This window comes from Budorcas taxicolor, chromosome 24 (genome assembly GCF_023091745.1).
Source record: "Budorcas taxicolor isolate Tak-1 chromosome 24, Takin1.1, whole genome shotgun sequence".
NCBI lineage: Eukaryota > Metazoa > Chordata > Mammalia > Artiodactyla > Bovidae > Budorcas > Budorcas taxicolor.
In genome coordinates this window covers 34,394,971-34,409,330 of record NC_068933.1, presented here as the reverse complement: position 1 = coordinate 34,409,330, position 14,360 = coordinate 34,394,971, and the positions used below count along the sequence as shown (strand labels likewise).

The 14,360-nt window shown below is 38.1% G+C and overlaps 1 protein-coding gene across 1 annotated transcript in view; it reads right to left on the bottom strand.

Moving 5' to 3' along the window:
* LOC128068269 (disintegrin and metalloproteinase domain-containing protein 18-like) overlaps positions 1-14,360 on the bottom strand; it is a 117,649-nt gene that overhangs the window by 19,465 nt on the left and 83,824 nt on the right. The window contains exon 17 of the mRNA XM_052661393.1: positions 5,579-5,659. Within this exon, the coding sequence (XP_052517353.1) occupies positions 5,579-5,659 (81 nt within the window). The remainder of the gene's footprint in view (positions 1-5,578; positions 5,660-14,360) is intronic.

Here is a 14,360-nt window from a genome sequence, read left to right as displayed (position 1 = left end):
CCTTAGGAGGGTGGCACTTGGTTTAAGAAAATTAACCCCAGGAAGAATAAGTTTTATGGTTGACTGACCGTTATCAGAAAGGGCCATAAAATTTCAGCAGGCCTCATGGCCGTAAGATGATGTAAAGCCCCTAAGACATTTGTATAAAGCACCTGATTTTGATAAGGGTCAGGTCTGCTGACCCCGCGTGACTCTGTATTCCATATCTATGTGTAACAAAAGTATATAAGCGGATCTGAAAAATAAAGAGACGGACCAGTTCCTGGAAAGACTGGTTTCCCCCATGTGGCCTCTTTTCATTCTCTTTTTTTCTGGCTGAATTCCCATCTGGAGCGTGGAGGCTCGCCATGTCTACTTACTTGCCCCGGCTTCTAAGACCCACGCGAGAGGGAGTCCAAGGCGGGGCACCCTCCACTATTCAAGTGGGTGCCGGTGGCCTACGTAGGTGGTGCAAACTCCTTGTCTTGGAGTTTTATTGGTTTTCTGCATAAACCAAGTTATTCACCCTCTTTTCTCCACTAATTTTCCTACTACACCATTCGTTCCTAATCTGTCTTTATATCTCTAATTAAATAATTCTTTTCTAAGACACCGACTCTGTCCCCCCTTTGAATTCCCTGGATCCACTGGGGCTGGACCCGGGCAGGCTGGAGGAAGCACAAGCTGGAGTCAAGATCGGTGGGGAAAATATCAATAACCTCAGATATGCAGATGACACCAGCCTTAGGGCAGAAAGCAAAGAGGAACTAAAAAGCCTCTTGAGGAAAGTGAAAGTGGAGAGTGAAAAAGTTGGCTTGGCTTAAAGCTCAACATTCAGAAAATGAAGATCATGGCATCTGATCCCATGACTTCATGGCAGGTAGATGGGGAAACAGTAGAAACAGTGTCAGACTTTATTTTGAGGGGCTCCAAAATCACTGCAGATGTTGATTGCAGCCATGAAATTAAAAGACTCTTACTCCTTGGAAGAAAAGTTATGACCAACCTAGATAGCATATTCAAAAGCAGAGACATTACTTTGCCAACAAAGATCCATCTAGTCAAGGCTACGGTTTTTCCAGTGATCATATATGGATGTGAGAGTTGGATTGTGAAGAGAGCTGAGCGCTGAAGAATTGATGCTTTTTTTAAAAAAATTTTATTTTTACTTTATTTTACTTTACAATACTGTATTGGTTTTGCCATACATTGACATGAATCCACCACGGGTGTACATGAGTTCCCAAACATGAACCCCCTTCCCACCTCCCACCCCATATCATCTCTCTGGATGAAACTGGAGAATTGATGCTTTTGAACTGTGGTGTTGGAGAAGACTCTTGAGAGCCCCTTGGACTGCAAGGAGATCCAACCAGTCCATCCTCAAGGAGATCAGTCCTGAGTGTTCACTGGAAGGACTGATGTTGAAGCTGAAACTCCAATATTTTGGCCACCTGATGTGAAGAGTTGACTCATTGGAAAAGACCCTGATGTTGGGAGGGATTGGGGGCAGGAGGAGAAGGGGACGACAGAGGATGAGATGGCTGGATGGCATCACCGACTCGATGGACATGAGTTTGAGTGAACTCCGGGAGTTGGTGTTGGACAGGGAGGCCTGGCGTGCTGCAGTTCATGGGGTCACAAAGAGTCGGACATGACTGAGTGACTGAACTGAACTGAAAGATTATTGAAATATTAAATTTCTTTTCCCTACATATCAAAAGTGATTTCAATGAGTTTTATTTATAATACTGAAGTCCAAAAGTGTTGTTCTAATTTACACGTCAATATTTCTTCTTCCTCTTCTTCTTCTTTTTATTTTTTTTGATATTTATTGTAGCCCAACTTCCCAGGTGGCCTTAGTGGTAAAGAATCTGCCTGCCAATGCAGCAGGCACAAAAGATGTGGGTTCAACCTTGGTTTGGGAAGATCCCTTGGATTAGGAAATGGCAACCCCTCCAGAATTCTGGCTTGGAAAATCCCATAGACCAAGGAGGCTGGCTGGTTATGGTCCATGGAGTTGCAGAGTTGGACACAGCTGAGCACACACATACACACACAATGCACTGGTGATAAATATTTTAATGTAAAATTTTGAAATTAAGAGTAAAATATCATTTATTTCATATTTCAAATCTAATCCCCAAATTTCCGCTATCCTGATTTAACATAAATAACAGAGGTTACCATCATTACATTTTTACTAATGTAGTGAAAGAAAAAAGATGGCTAGCTAGAGCAGAAGCAATAAACAAATAAATATTATTAAATTTTATTAGGTGAAGAATGACTTGCTATTTCAGACTAGATATATAATTTAACTTTCTAGTGTTTAGTCTCTAAATCGTGTTTGACTTTTTGTAACCCCATGACTGTAGCCCACCAGGCTCCTCTGTCCATGTGATTTCCCATGTAAAAATACTGGAGTGGGTTGCCATTTCCTTCTTCAGGGGATCTTTCTAACCCAAGGAGTTCTTAGCAGAAAAAATGAAATGAAACATATACCTTAGTCACTTGTCAGTAATATTTCTAATGTCAGAAAATGAAGAAAAGTAATCTCACAACATTCAGCACAAATACAATGGAATTAAACTACCATCACATTTCTCTTTGACAGGACTGAAGGAAATAGAACAGTCCAACTGAGCTTACAAAGTTTTGGGACAGCAGAACTAAAACTTAATAATTTTGTGCCAACAGAGTGAGCGATTTTTTTTTTAATGTGGAAAGACAACATTTTTGCATTGTTGATATGCTAGAACTCTAAATGCAGACTGCACAAGATATATTTCTCTCTACTTTAAAGTGGTATTCCAGCACCCTATCTCTCCCATTAAAATAGATGAACAATGTCATGTCAGAAACAACATTTATCTAGAATATAAAATCTAAATAAATATATTCCTTATAAATTTTAGAAAATAATTAACATAATAGACCAAATCTCTTAGGAACATCAAAGTATTTTTAAAATAAAACTTTTTACTATAAAATAGAATATACATAAACCTAGTCTTACTGGAATGTTAATTTCATAATGTGTAAAATATCAAATTATGACAAAGGTCATTCTAATCAAAGCTATCATTTTTCAGCAGTCATATATGGATGAAAGAGTTGGACTAAAAAGAAAATTGAGCACTGAAGAATTGATGCTTTTGAACTGTGGTGTTGGAGAAGACTCTTGAGATTTCTTAGACTGCAAGGAGATCCAACCAGGCCATCCTAAAAGAAATCAGTCCAGAATATGCATTGGAAGGACTGATGCTGAGGCTGAAACTCCAATACTCTAGACACCTGATATGAAGAACTGACTCATTTGAAAAGACCCTGATGCTGGGAAAAATTGAAGGCAGGAGGAGAAGGGGATGACAGATGATACAATGGTTGGATGGCATCACTGACTCAATGGACATGAGTTTGAGTAAACTCCGGGAGTTGGTGACAGGGAGGTCTGGTGTGCTGCAATCCATGGGGTCACAAAGAGTCGGACACAACTGAGTGACTGAACTGAACTGACACTTGAAACTAATATGATATTGTATGTTAATTACAGCTAAACAAAATCTATCAATAAACTGCAACCTATAAGTTTGGTTTGAGATTTTACAAAAAATATTGAGGCTGAAGGCTTAAAGCAGAGAATTGAACAAAGAAGAGCAAAAGATCAGACCAACAATGATAACAATTAAAACGAACAATAATGAACGTAAAAAACAAAACATGAAAATGTAGCTAACCTTGTTTACAGAGAAGTTTCATAGAAAATTCAAGACAAAGCATCAGCATTCTATATCTTCTAAAACCAATCAAGTTAATTGTATTACTGAATATTCAGTTCAATTCAGTTGCTCAGTCGTGTCTGACTCTTTGCAACCCCATGAATCGCAGCACACCAGGCCTCCCTGTTCATCACCAACTCCCGGAGTTCACTCAGACTCACGTCCATCGAGTCTATGATGCCATCCAGCCATCTCATTCTTGGTCGTCCTCTTCTCCTCCTGCCCCCAATCCCTTCTAGCATCAGAGTCTTTTCCAATGAGTCAACTTTTCGCATGAGGTGGCCAAAGTACTGGAGTTTCAGCTTTAGCATCATCCCTTCCAAAGAAATCCCAGGGTTGATCTCCTTCAGAATGGACTGGTTGGATCTCCTTGCAGTCCAAGGGACTTTCAAGAGACTTCTCCAACACCACAGTTCAAAAGCATCAATTCTTTGGCACTCAGCCTTCTTCACAGTCCAACTCTCACATCCATACATGACCACAGGAAAAACCATAGCCTTGAATAGATGGACCTTGGTCGGCAAAGTAATGTCTCTACTTTTGAATATGCTATCTAGGTTGGTCATAACGTTTCTTCCAAGGAGTAAGCGTCTTTTAATTTCATGGCTGCAGGCACCATCTGTAGTCATTCTGGAGCCCCAAAAAATAAAGTCTGACACTGTGTCCCCTGTTTCCCCATCTGTTTCCCATGAAGTGATGGGACCAGGTGCCATGATCTTCATTTTCTGAATGTTGAGCTTTAGGCCAACTTTTTCACTCTCCTCTTTCACTTTCATCAAGAGGCTTTTTAGCTCCTCTTTACTTTCTGCCATAATGGTGGTGTCATTTGCATATCTGAGGTTATTGATAAGTCTCACGGCAATCTAGATTCCAGCCTGTGTTTCTTCCAGTCCAGCGTTTCTCATGATGTGCTCTGCATATAAGTTAAATAAGCAGGGTGACAATATACAGCCTTGACACACTCCTTTTCGTATTTGGAACCAGTCTGTTGTTCCATGTCCAGTTCTAACTGTTGCTTCCTGACCTGCATACAGATTTCTCAAGAGGCAGGTCAGGTGGTCTGGTATTGCCATCTCTTGAAGAATTTTCCACAGTTTCTTGTGATCCACACAGTCAAAGGCTTTGGCATAGTCAATAAAGCAGAAATAGATGTTTTTCTGGCACTCTCTTGAATATTATAAAACTGAGTACTGATAAATTTGATTTCATTTCTATAATGTTGACCAAATCATGCACTGATTTTCTTTTTGGAAAGTAGTAAAACAAGGGACCCAAGTTATACATTTTTAAGAAGTAAATATTCAATGCAAAAGTAACTACAAATCTGTATTGCCAGGTTAAAATGGATAAACAGTTGGGAAAAAAAATGTTTTTTGCATAAAGATACTTTCTTATAGAAGCCTCTTCATAAAAACTTCAGAAATTCTCTAACATGTCTTTAAGAATATCTTCTGTAAAATACTATATAGCTTTAAATTTTAACTATGAAGAGTATGAAGAAGACATATGTTCACAATATAGTAAAATATGCATTCATTTGCATGAGAAAATGATTTTTTTTAATTTAAATGTGTTACCAATTCATAAGTTTTGAGTGCTTACAATAAATTCAGTACACATATAGTACAGTTCACTAAATAGTGTTTTGATTGGTTGGTAATCAGATGATTTTCTTTATATTAGTTAGCTATTCCTAGGCAAGACTGGATAAAAGAGGAACTTAGATTTTCATTTCTCCTAAACAGGATAGATTTTTCACTTTGAATTACTCAAAAAATAACATAAAATTTAGAATTACCAAAACAAAAGTAGCTTACCCCATTTCCTCTGCATTTTATAGTGGCATTACAATTATATCCCATTAAAGGAACTTCTTTGCAGGTTTTATTTATACAATACTAAAACAAAACAAGCAATATTTCATAGTTATTTACAAATCTGACACAAGGAAAGAATTAACTATATCGTGTGTATACAAAAGAACAAAAGACATACTTGCTGAGACTTTATATTATGCATCACTCTGATTTTGGAACAAAGATTCTATCAATCCAATACAAAAATCTAAACAATAGTAAGAGTTAAAAAAATAAAATCTGAGCATGTTTGCCTTAACACAGTTTATGCAGTGATGCCATATAATTTTGGTTTTAATACTTACAATTGGGAACTGAAATGAGAATCACCATTATGGGAGTTAATGTTCTGCTATGAATAATTGGTTAGATTAATATTAATGATTTGTCTGCTCAAAAACTGGAAAATAATTTATTATTTTAGTTTCAGAGTAAATATAAATTATTATTTTGGATGGTAAATCATCATAAATCCTTGCTATAATACTAACTATAATAGTTCATCAAGAGAAATATTTTAACCTAATATGTATGCATTGCAAAACCCTAGTTATGCTGAAGTGGTTAATCAGGGGTTAAATTAGTCATTTTTTCCCTTCATTTACTTTTCTCTATTTTTTAAGCTAAGGTTGTAACAAATATTCTCTTGACTTCTTTAAATACATCAGTGTAACACATGATGAAATCATTGAAAAGAAGAATGAAATTTAGCATTTTCCAATTATTTCCTGAAAATTAACATATAGCCAATGAGTAAATAATGCTGTGTAAACCATCTACTTTTGCTCTTTCTCTTGGATATAATATTGGAAGTGTTAGCCAGAGCAATCAGGCAAGAAAATACGAAAAGTACACACATAAATAAACAAGTAAAATTATCTCTTTGCAGGTGATTTAATCTTATATGTCAACTCTAAAGACTCCACATACACAAAAGTTTGTTAGAACTAATCAACAATTCCGTAAAATTTCAGGATAAAATATTAACATACAAAACTAAAGACATTTCTGTAACAAGGGACATTCTAAAAAGGAAATTAAGAATACAGTTCTATAAAGAATAGCATCCACTATTATTAGACAATTAAAATTAACCAAGAAGCATACACTGAAAACTGAAAGAAATACTAAAAAAAAAAATTTAAAACCAGAAAAATAAAATTTATCCTGTGTATATGGGCTGGAAGATATAATATTATTAATATATCAATACTATCCAAAGCTTCTATAAATTCAATGCAATCTGTCAAAATTTCAAGACAGATAGCTTTTTCATAAATAGAAAAACTCATCATAACATGCACATGGAATCACAAGAGATTCTATATAGCTAAAACAGTCTTTAAAAAGAACAAAATTGGAGGACTCACACTTCTTGATTTCAAAACTTACTGTAGTGTTCACTTCAGCCACACATATACTAAAATTGGAATGACACAGAGAAGATCAACATGGCTCCATAGTCAAGGCTATGGTTTTTCCAATGGTCATGTATGGATGTGAGAGCTGGACTGTGAGGAAGGCTGAGTGCTTGATGAATTGATGCTTTTGAACTGTGGTGTTGGAGAAGACTCTTGAGAGTCCCTTGGACTGCAAGGCGATCCAACCAATCCATCCTAAAGGAGATCAGTCCTGGGTGTTCATTGGAAGGACTGATGCTAAAGCTGAAACTGATACTTTGGACACCTCATGTGAAGAGTTGACTCACTGGAAAAGACTCTGATGCTGGGAGGGATTGGGGGCAGGAGGAAAAGGGGACGACCAAGGATGAGATGGCTGGATGGCATCACAGACTTAATGGACATGAGTTTGGGTGAACTCCAGGAAATGGTGATGGACAGGGAGGCCTGGCGTGCTGTGATTCATGGGGTTGTAAAGAATTGGACACGACTGAGTGACTGAACTGACTGACTGACTGACTGATGCAAGAGTGACACTGAAATACATGAAGTGTTCTATATTTTAAAAAAAACAACAACAACATCAACTTTTGCACAGTGAGTCAACTCTTCACATGAGGTGGCCAAAGTACTGGAGTTTCAGCTTTAGCATCATTCCTTCCAAAGAAATCCCAGGGTTGATCTCCTTCAGAATGGACTGGTTAGGTCTCCTTGCAGTCCAAGGAACTCTCAAGAGTCTTCTCCAACACCACAGTTCAAAAGCATCAATTCTTCGGCACTCAGCTTTCTTCACAGTCCAACTCTCACATCCATACATGACTACTGGAAAAACCATAGCCTTGACTAGACGGATCTTAGTCGGCAAAGTAATGTCTCTGCTTTTGAATATGCTATCTAGGTTGGTCATAACTTTTCTTCCAAGGAGTAAGCGCCTTTTAATTTCATGGCTGCAATCACTATCTGCAGTGATTTTGGAGCCCCCCAAAATAAAGTCTGACACTGTTTCCACTGTTTCCCCATCTATTTCCCATGAAGTGATGGGACCAGATGCCATGATCTTCGTTTTCTGAATGTTGAGCTTTAAGCCAACTTTTTCAGTCTCCTCTTTCACTTTCATCAAGAAGCTTTTTAGCTCCTCTTCACTTTCTGCCATAAGGGTGGTGTCATCTGCATATCTGAGGTGATTGATATTTCTCCTGGCAATCTTGATTCCAACTTGTGTTTCTTCCAGCCCAGGGTTTCTCACCATGTAGTCTGCATATAAGTTAAATAAGCAGGGTGACAATATACAGCCTTGACATCCTCCTTTTCCTATTTGGAACCAGTCTGTTGTTCCATGTCCAGTTCTAACCGTTGCTTCCTGACCTGCATACAGATTTCTCGAGAGGCAGGTCAGGTGGTCTGGTATTCCCATCTCTTTCAGAATTTTCCACAGTTTTTATGATCCACACAGTCAAAGGCTTTGGCATAGTCAATAAAGCAGAAATAGATGTTTTTCTGGAACTCTCTTGCTTTTTCCATGATCCCACAGATGTTGGCAATTTGATCTCTGGTTCCTCTGCCTTTTCTAAAACCAGCTTGAACATCAGGAAGTTCATGGTTCACTTATTGCTGAAGCCTGGCTTGGAGAATTTTGAGCATTACTTTACTAGCGTGTGAGATGAGTGTAATTGTGTGGTAGTTGGAGCATTCTTTGGCATTGCCTTTCTTTGGATTGGAATGAAAACTGACCTTTTCCAGTCCTGTGGCCACTGTTGAGTATTCAAAATTTGCTGGCATATTGAGTGCACCACTTTCACAACATCATCTTTCAGGATTTGAAATAGCTGAACTGGAATTCCATCACCTCCACTAGTTTTGTTCATAGTGATGCTTTCTAAGGCCCACTTGACTTCACATTCCAAGATGTCTAGCTCTAGATGAGTGATCACACCATCATGATTATCCGGGTCGTGAAAATCTTTTTTGTACAGTTCTTCTGTGTATTCTTGCCACCTCTTCTTAATATCTTCTGCTTCTGTTAGGTCCATGCCATTTCTGTCCTTTATTGAGCCCATTTTGCATGAAATGTTCCCTTGGTATCTCTAATTTTCTTGAAGAGATCTCTAGTCTTTCCCATTGTGTTCTTTTCCTCTATTTCTTTGCATTGATCACTGAAGAAGGCTTTCTTTGCACAGTAAAAGAAACTATAAATGTGACAAAATGTCTACCCTCAGAATAGTTGAAAATATTTGCAAATGAAGCAATTGACAATTAATCTTCAAAATATACAAACAGTTCATTAAGCTCAATATAAAAAAGAGTAATAAAAAAATAAGACCTAAATAGATATTTCTCCAAAGACATATAGATGACAAACAAATACATGAAAAGATGTTCAACATCACTAAAAATCAGCGAAATGCAAATCAAAACTACAGCAGGATATCACCTCACACAGGTCAGGATGGCCACCATCAAGAACTCAACAAACAATAAACGATGGAGACCTTTTGGAGAAAAGGAAACCTCAATGCACATTGACGAGAATGTAAATTTATGCGGCAACTATGGAGAACAGTATGGAGGTTCCTTAAAAAACTAGAAATAGATTTGGCATATGATCCACCAATCCCACTCTTCTACATATATTCAGAGAAAACCATAATTTGAAAAGACATATACAATGTTCATAGCAGCACTCTACAATAGCCAGAACATGGAAGCAACTAAAATGTTGATCAACAGAGAAATGGATAAAGAAGATGTGATACATACATACAATGGGATATTATTCAGACATAAAAATGAACAAAATTCTCAGTTGCAGAGACATGGATGGACCTAAAGAGCGTCATGCAGAGTGAAGTAAATCAGAAAGAAAAAAAAAATATCATATATCAAAGCATATATCTGGAATCTAGAAAAATGGTATAGATGATCTTATTTGCAAAGCAGAAATAGAGACACTAGCATAGAAAACAAATGCATAAGTACCAAGGGTGAGGAGGGGTGGGATGAGTTGGGAGATTGGGATGGACATATAATACACTATGGATACTATACATAAAATAGAAAGCCAGTGAAAACCTACTGTATAGCACAGGGAATTCTGCTCAGTGCCCTGTCATGACCTAGATGGGAAGGAAATCCAAAAAAGAGAGGGTATATGTATACATAAGGTGGTTCCCTTTGCTGTACAGCAGAAACTGACACAGCAGTGTAAAGCAACTATACTTCAGTTTAAAAAAAAAAAAAAGTAAGCACTATATGAAAACCACGTGGTTCTGGCATAAATTCAGACAAACTGACTAGTGAAACAGATTATATATGGTCAAGCGAATGCACTTAACGCCACTGAATCAGATACTTGAAAATGGTTAAAAGTGTGAATTTTATGCTATGTACATTTTATCCAATTTAAAAAGTTAAGAGAAAAACTTGTGCAGAGGTGTTTGGCACCCTTAAGTCTCCTAGATAACAGTCATGATCAAAGTCTCTGGCAATCTTGATCCATTTTCCAAAATTCTCCATGTGAATTTAATCACCTATGCTTCCTCATTTTTATCAAACTACATAACTAACCTACAATAAGGGAAAATGCCCTATCTTTACAAGTTCCAATCTTTCTTAGGAATCTAGATTTCTCAAATACCATTAATATTGCTTTTCAGATCATCTGGATGAAACAGAACTATAAAAGAATATGTCACATAGTTATATCAATTGACAAAGTAAAAGTATTTGACAACATTCAACATCTATTTGTAATGAAAAAATCAAATCTGAGTGAACAAGGAATACAAGGGAATTTACTCAAGTTGCTAAGGGTCATATTCAAACCTACTCCTAGTAAAACAACTGACTGTAAATGACAATGTTTTTCCCTTAATGAGGAAGAAAGCAAGTGTGTCTATTCTCAAGACTTTTATTAAACATAGTACATGAAGTTTTAGCCAGTGGAATAAGCAAGGAAACAAATAAAAGTTATGTGGAGAAGGCAATGGCACCCCACTCTAGTACTCTTGCCTGGAAAATCCCATGGATGGAGGAGCCTGGTGGGCTGCCGTCCGTGAGGTCGCTAACAGTTGGACACGACTGAGATTTCACTTTCACTTTTCACATTCATGCATTGGAGAAGGAAATGGCAACCCACTCCAGTGTTCTTGCCTGGAGAATCCCAGGGACGGGGGAGCCTGGTGGGAGGTTATCTACGGGGTCGCACAGTCAGACACGACTGAAGCAACTTAGCAGCAGCAGCAGAAAAAACAAACAAACAAAAAACAAAATACACAAAAAAACCTGTCTTTATTTGAAAATGAAGTGATTGTCTACATACAAAATTCTAAGGATTCTACAAAAATGTTCTAGAAATAACAAAATAATTCAGCAAGGTTTTGGGTGCACATTGAACATATTGAAAATTACATTTATATAAACATGTGAAAGATGAAATTAAAAACACAATGTCAGTTATACTTACTCCAAAGTGAATAAAATGTTGACATGCAGTCGAATAGAAGATACACAACATCTATACCTTAAAAATTATAAAATGCTGATGAAAGAAATCAATGACTACTTAAATAATTGAGGCGACTTACCATTTTCATGCATTGAAAAATTCAACATAATAAAGATATTCACTCTTCCCAAATTAAACTACAGTTTTAACATAATTCTTATTAAATTTCTGAAAAGTTTTATGTTGTCTCATAAAAGTTCATTTGAGCTTCCCCAGTGGCTCAGAGGTAAAGAATCCACCTACAATGAGGAAGCCATAGGAGACATGGGTTCGATCCCTGGTTCGGGAAGATTCCCCTAAAGGAGGATAGGGCAACTCACTCCAGTATTCTTGCCTGGAGAAATCCATGGACAGAGGAGCCTGGCTGGCTACAGTCCATGGCATCACAAAGAGTTAGACATGACTGAACAACTAATAGGGCGTCTCTGATAGCTCAGTTGGCAAAGAACCCGCCTGCAAGGCAGGAGACCTTGGTTGGATTCTTGAATGGGGAAGGTCTGCTGGAGAAGGGATATGCCACCCACTCCAGCATTCTTTTGCCACCCACTTTAAGCAGTGCTAGCAGAAAAGAACCTGCCTGTCAATGCAAGAGACATAGACCCAGGTTCAAACCCTGAGTCAGGAAGATCCCCTGGAGGAGGGCATGGCAACCCACTCCAGAATTCTTGCCTGGAGAATCCCATGGATGGAGAAACCTGGCAGACTACAGTCCACAGGGTTGCAAGAGTCAGACAAGACTGAAGCAACTTAGCATGGCATGGCATAAGTTTATTTTACAGTTTATATTGAAAAGTTCAGGGCCTAGAATAACCAAAACTATATTTTGAAAGAAAAGTAAAATGAGAAGAATCACTCTGCTTATTATTAAAGCTTACTAAGTCAAGTGGGCCTTAGAAAGCATCATTATGAACAAAGCTAGTGGAGGTGATGGAATTCCAGTTGAGCTATTTCAAATCCTGAAAGATGATTCTGTGAAAGTGCTGCACTCAATATGTCAGCAAATTTGGAAAACTCAGCAGTAGCCACAGGACTGGAAAAGGTCTGTTTTCATTCCAATCCCAAAGAAAGGCAATGCCAAAGAATGCTCAAACTACCGCACAGTCGCACTCATCTCACACGCTAGCAAAGTAAATTCTCCAAGCCAGGCTTCAGCAATACATGAACTGTGAACTTCTAGATGTTCAAGCTGGTTTTAGAAAAGGCAGAAGAACCAGAGATCAAATTGCCAACATCTGTGGGATCATGGAAAAAGCAAGAGAGTTCCAGAAAAACATCTATTTCTGCTTTATTGACTATGCCAAAGCCTTTGACTGTGTGGATTACAAAAAACTGGAAGATTCTGAAAGAGATGGGAATACCAGGTCATCTGACCTGCCTCTTGAGAAACCTATATGTAGGTCAGGAAGCAACAGTTAGAACTGGACATGGAACAACAGACTGGTTCCAAATAGGAAAGGAGTACGTCAAGGCTGTATATTGTCCCCCTGCTTATTTAACTTATATGCAGACTACATGGTGAGAAACCCTGGGCTGGAAGAAACACAAGTTGGAATCAAGATTGCCAGGAGAAATATCAATCACCTCAGATATGCAGATGACACCACCCTTACGGCAGAAAGTGAAGAGGAACTAAAAAGTCTCGTGATGAAAGTGAAAGAGAAGAGTGAAAAAGTTGGCTTAAAGCTCAACATTCAGAAAATGAAGATCACGGCATCTGGTCCCATCACTTCATGGGAAATAGATGGGGAAACAGTGGAAACAGTGTCAGACATTATTTTGGGGGGCTCCAAAATCACTGCAGATGGTGATTGCAGACATGAAATTAAAAGATGCTTACTCCTTGGAAGGAAAGTTATGACCAACTTAGACAGCGTATTGAAAACAGAGACATTACTTTGCCAGCAAAGGCCCGTCTAGTCAAGGCTATGGTTTTTCCAGTAGTCATGTATGGATGTGAGAGTTGGACTGTAAAGAAAGCTGAGCAGCAAAGAATTGATGCTTTGAACTGTGGTTTTGGAGAAGACTCTTGAGAGTCCCTTGGACTGCAAGGAGATCCAACCAGTCCATTCTAAAGGAGATCAGTCCTGGGTGTTCTTTGGAAGGAATGATGCTAAAGCTGAAACTCCAGTACTTTGGCCACCTCATGCGAAGAGTTGACTCATTGGGAAAGACTCTGATGCTGGGGGAGATTCGGGGCAGGAGAAGCGGACGACAGAGGATGAGATGGCTCGATGGCATCACTGACTCAATGGACGTGAGTTTGAGTGAACTTTGGAAGTTGGTGATGTACAGGGAGGCCAGGCGTGCTGCAGTTCATGGGGTCGCAAAGAGTCGGACACGACTGAGCCGCTGAAGTGAACTGAACTGAAACTGCTAAAGTAATCAAGAGGACATGATATTTGTAGATATATAGACCTGCAGATTAATATAACAATCTAGACCATCCAAAAACAGACTCACAAATATACACTCAATTCATTTTTGACAAAAGTAAAAAAAAAAAAGAACCTCAACCTAAACCTCACGTGAAAGTAAATTAACTGAAAATAAACCAAATGTAAACAAACTTAAATGTAAAACACAATATTACACATTTTTAGAAATAAAAAAATCTGTGAGACTATCTTCTTGACCCAGGGTTTACAACTATAACTATAACTTATAACTAGGCTTATTAGACTTGACACAAAACACATGTTCTATGAAAGGAAAAATTGACAAATCGATGCCATGAAAAGCTTTTCTATATGAGTTTCTCCACCATGTAAATTGCTTTAGCAAAGCAAGCAAGCTGAGAAGGTGAGAGAAAGCAAGTGTGCGTGCCAAACAGAAGTCACTG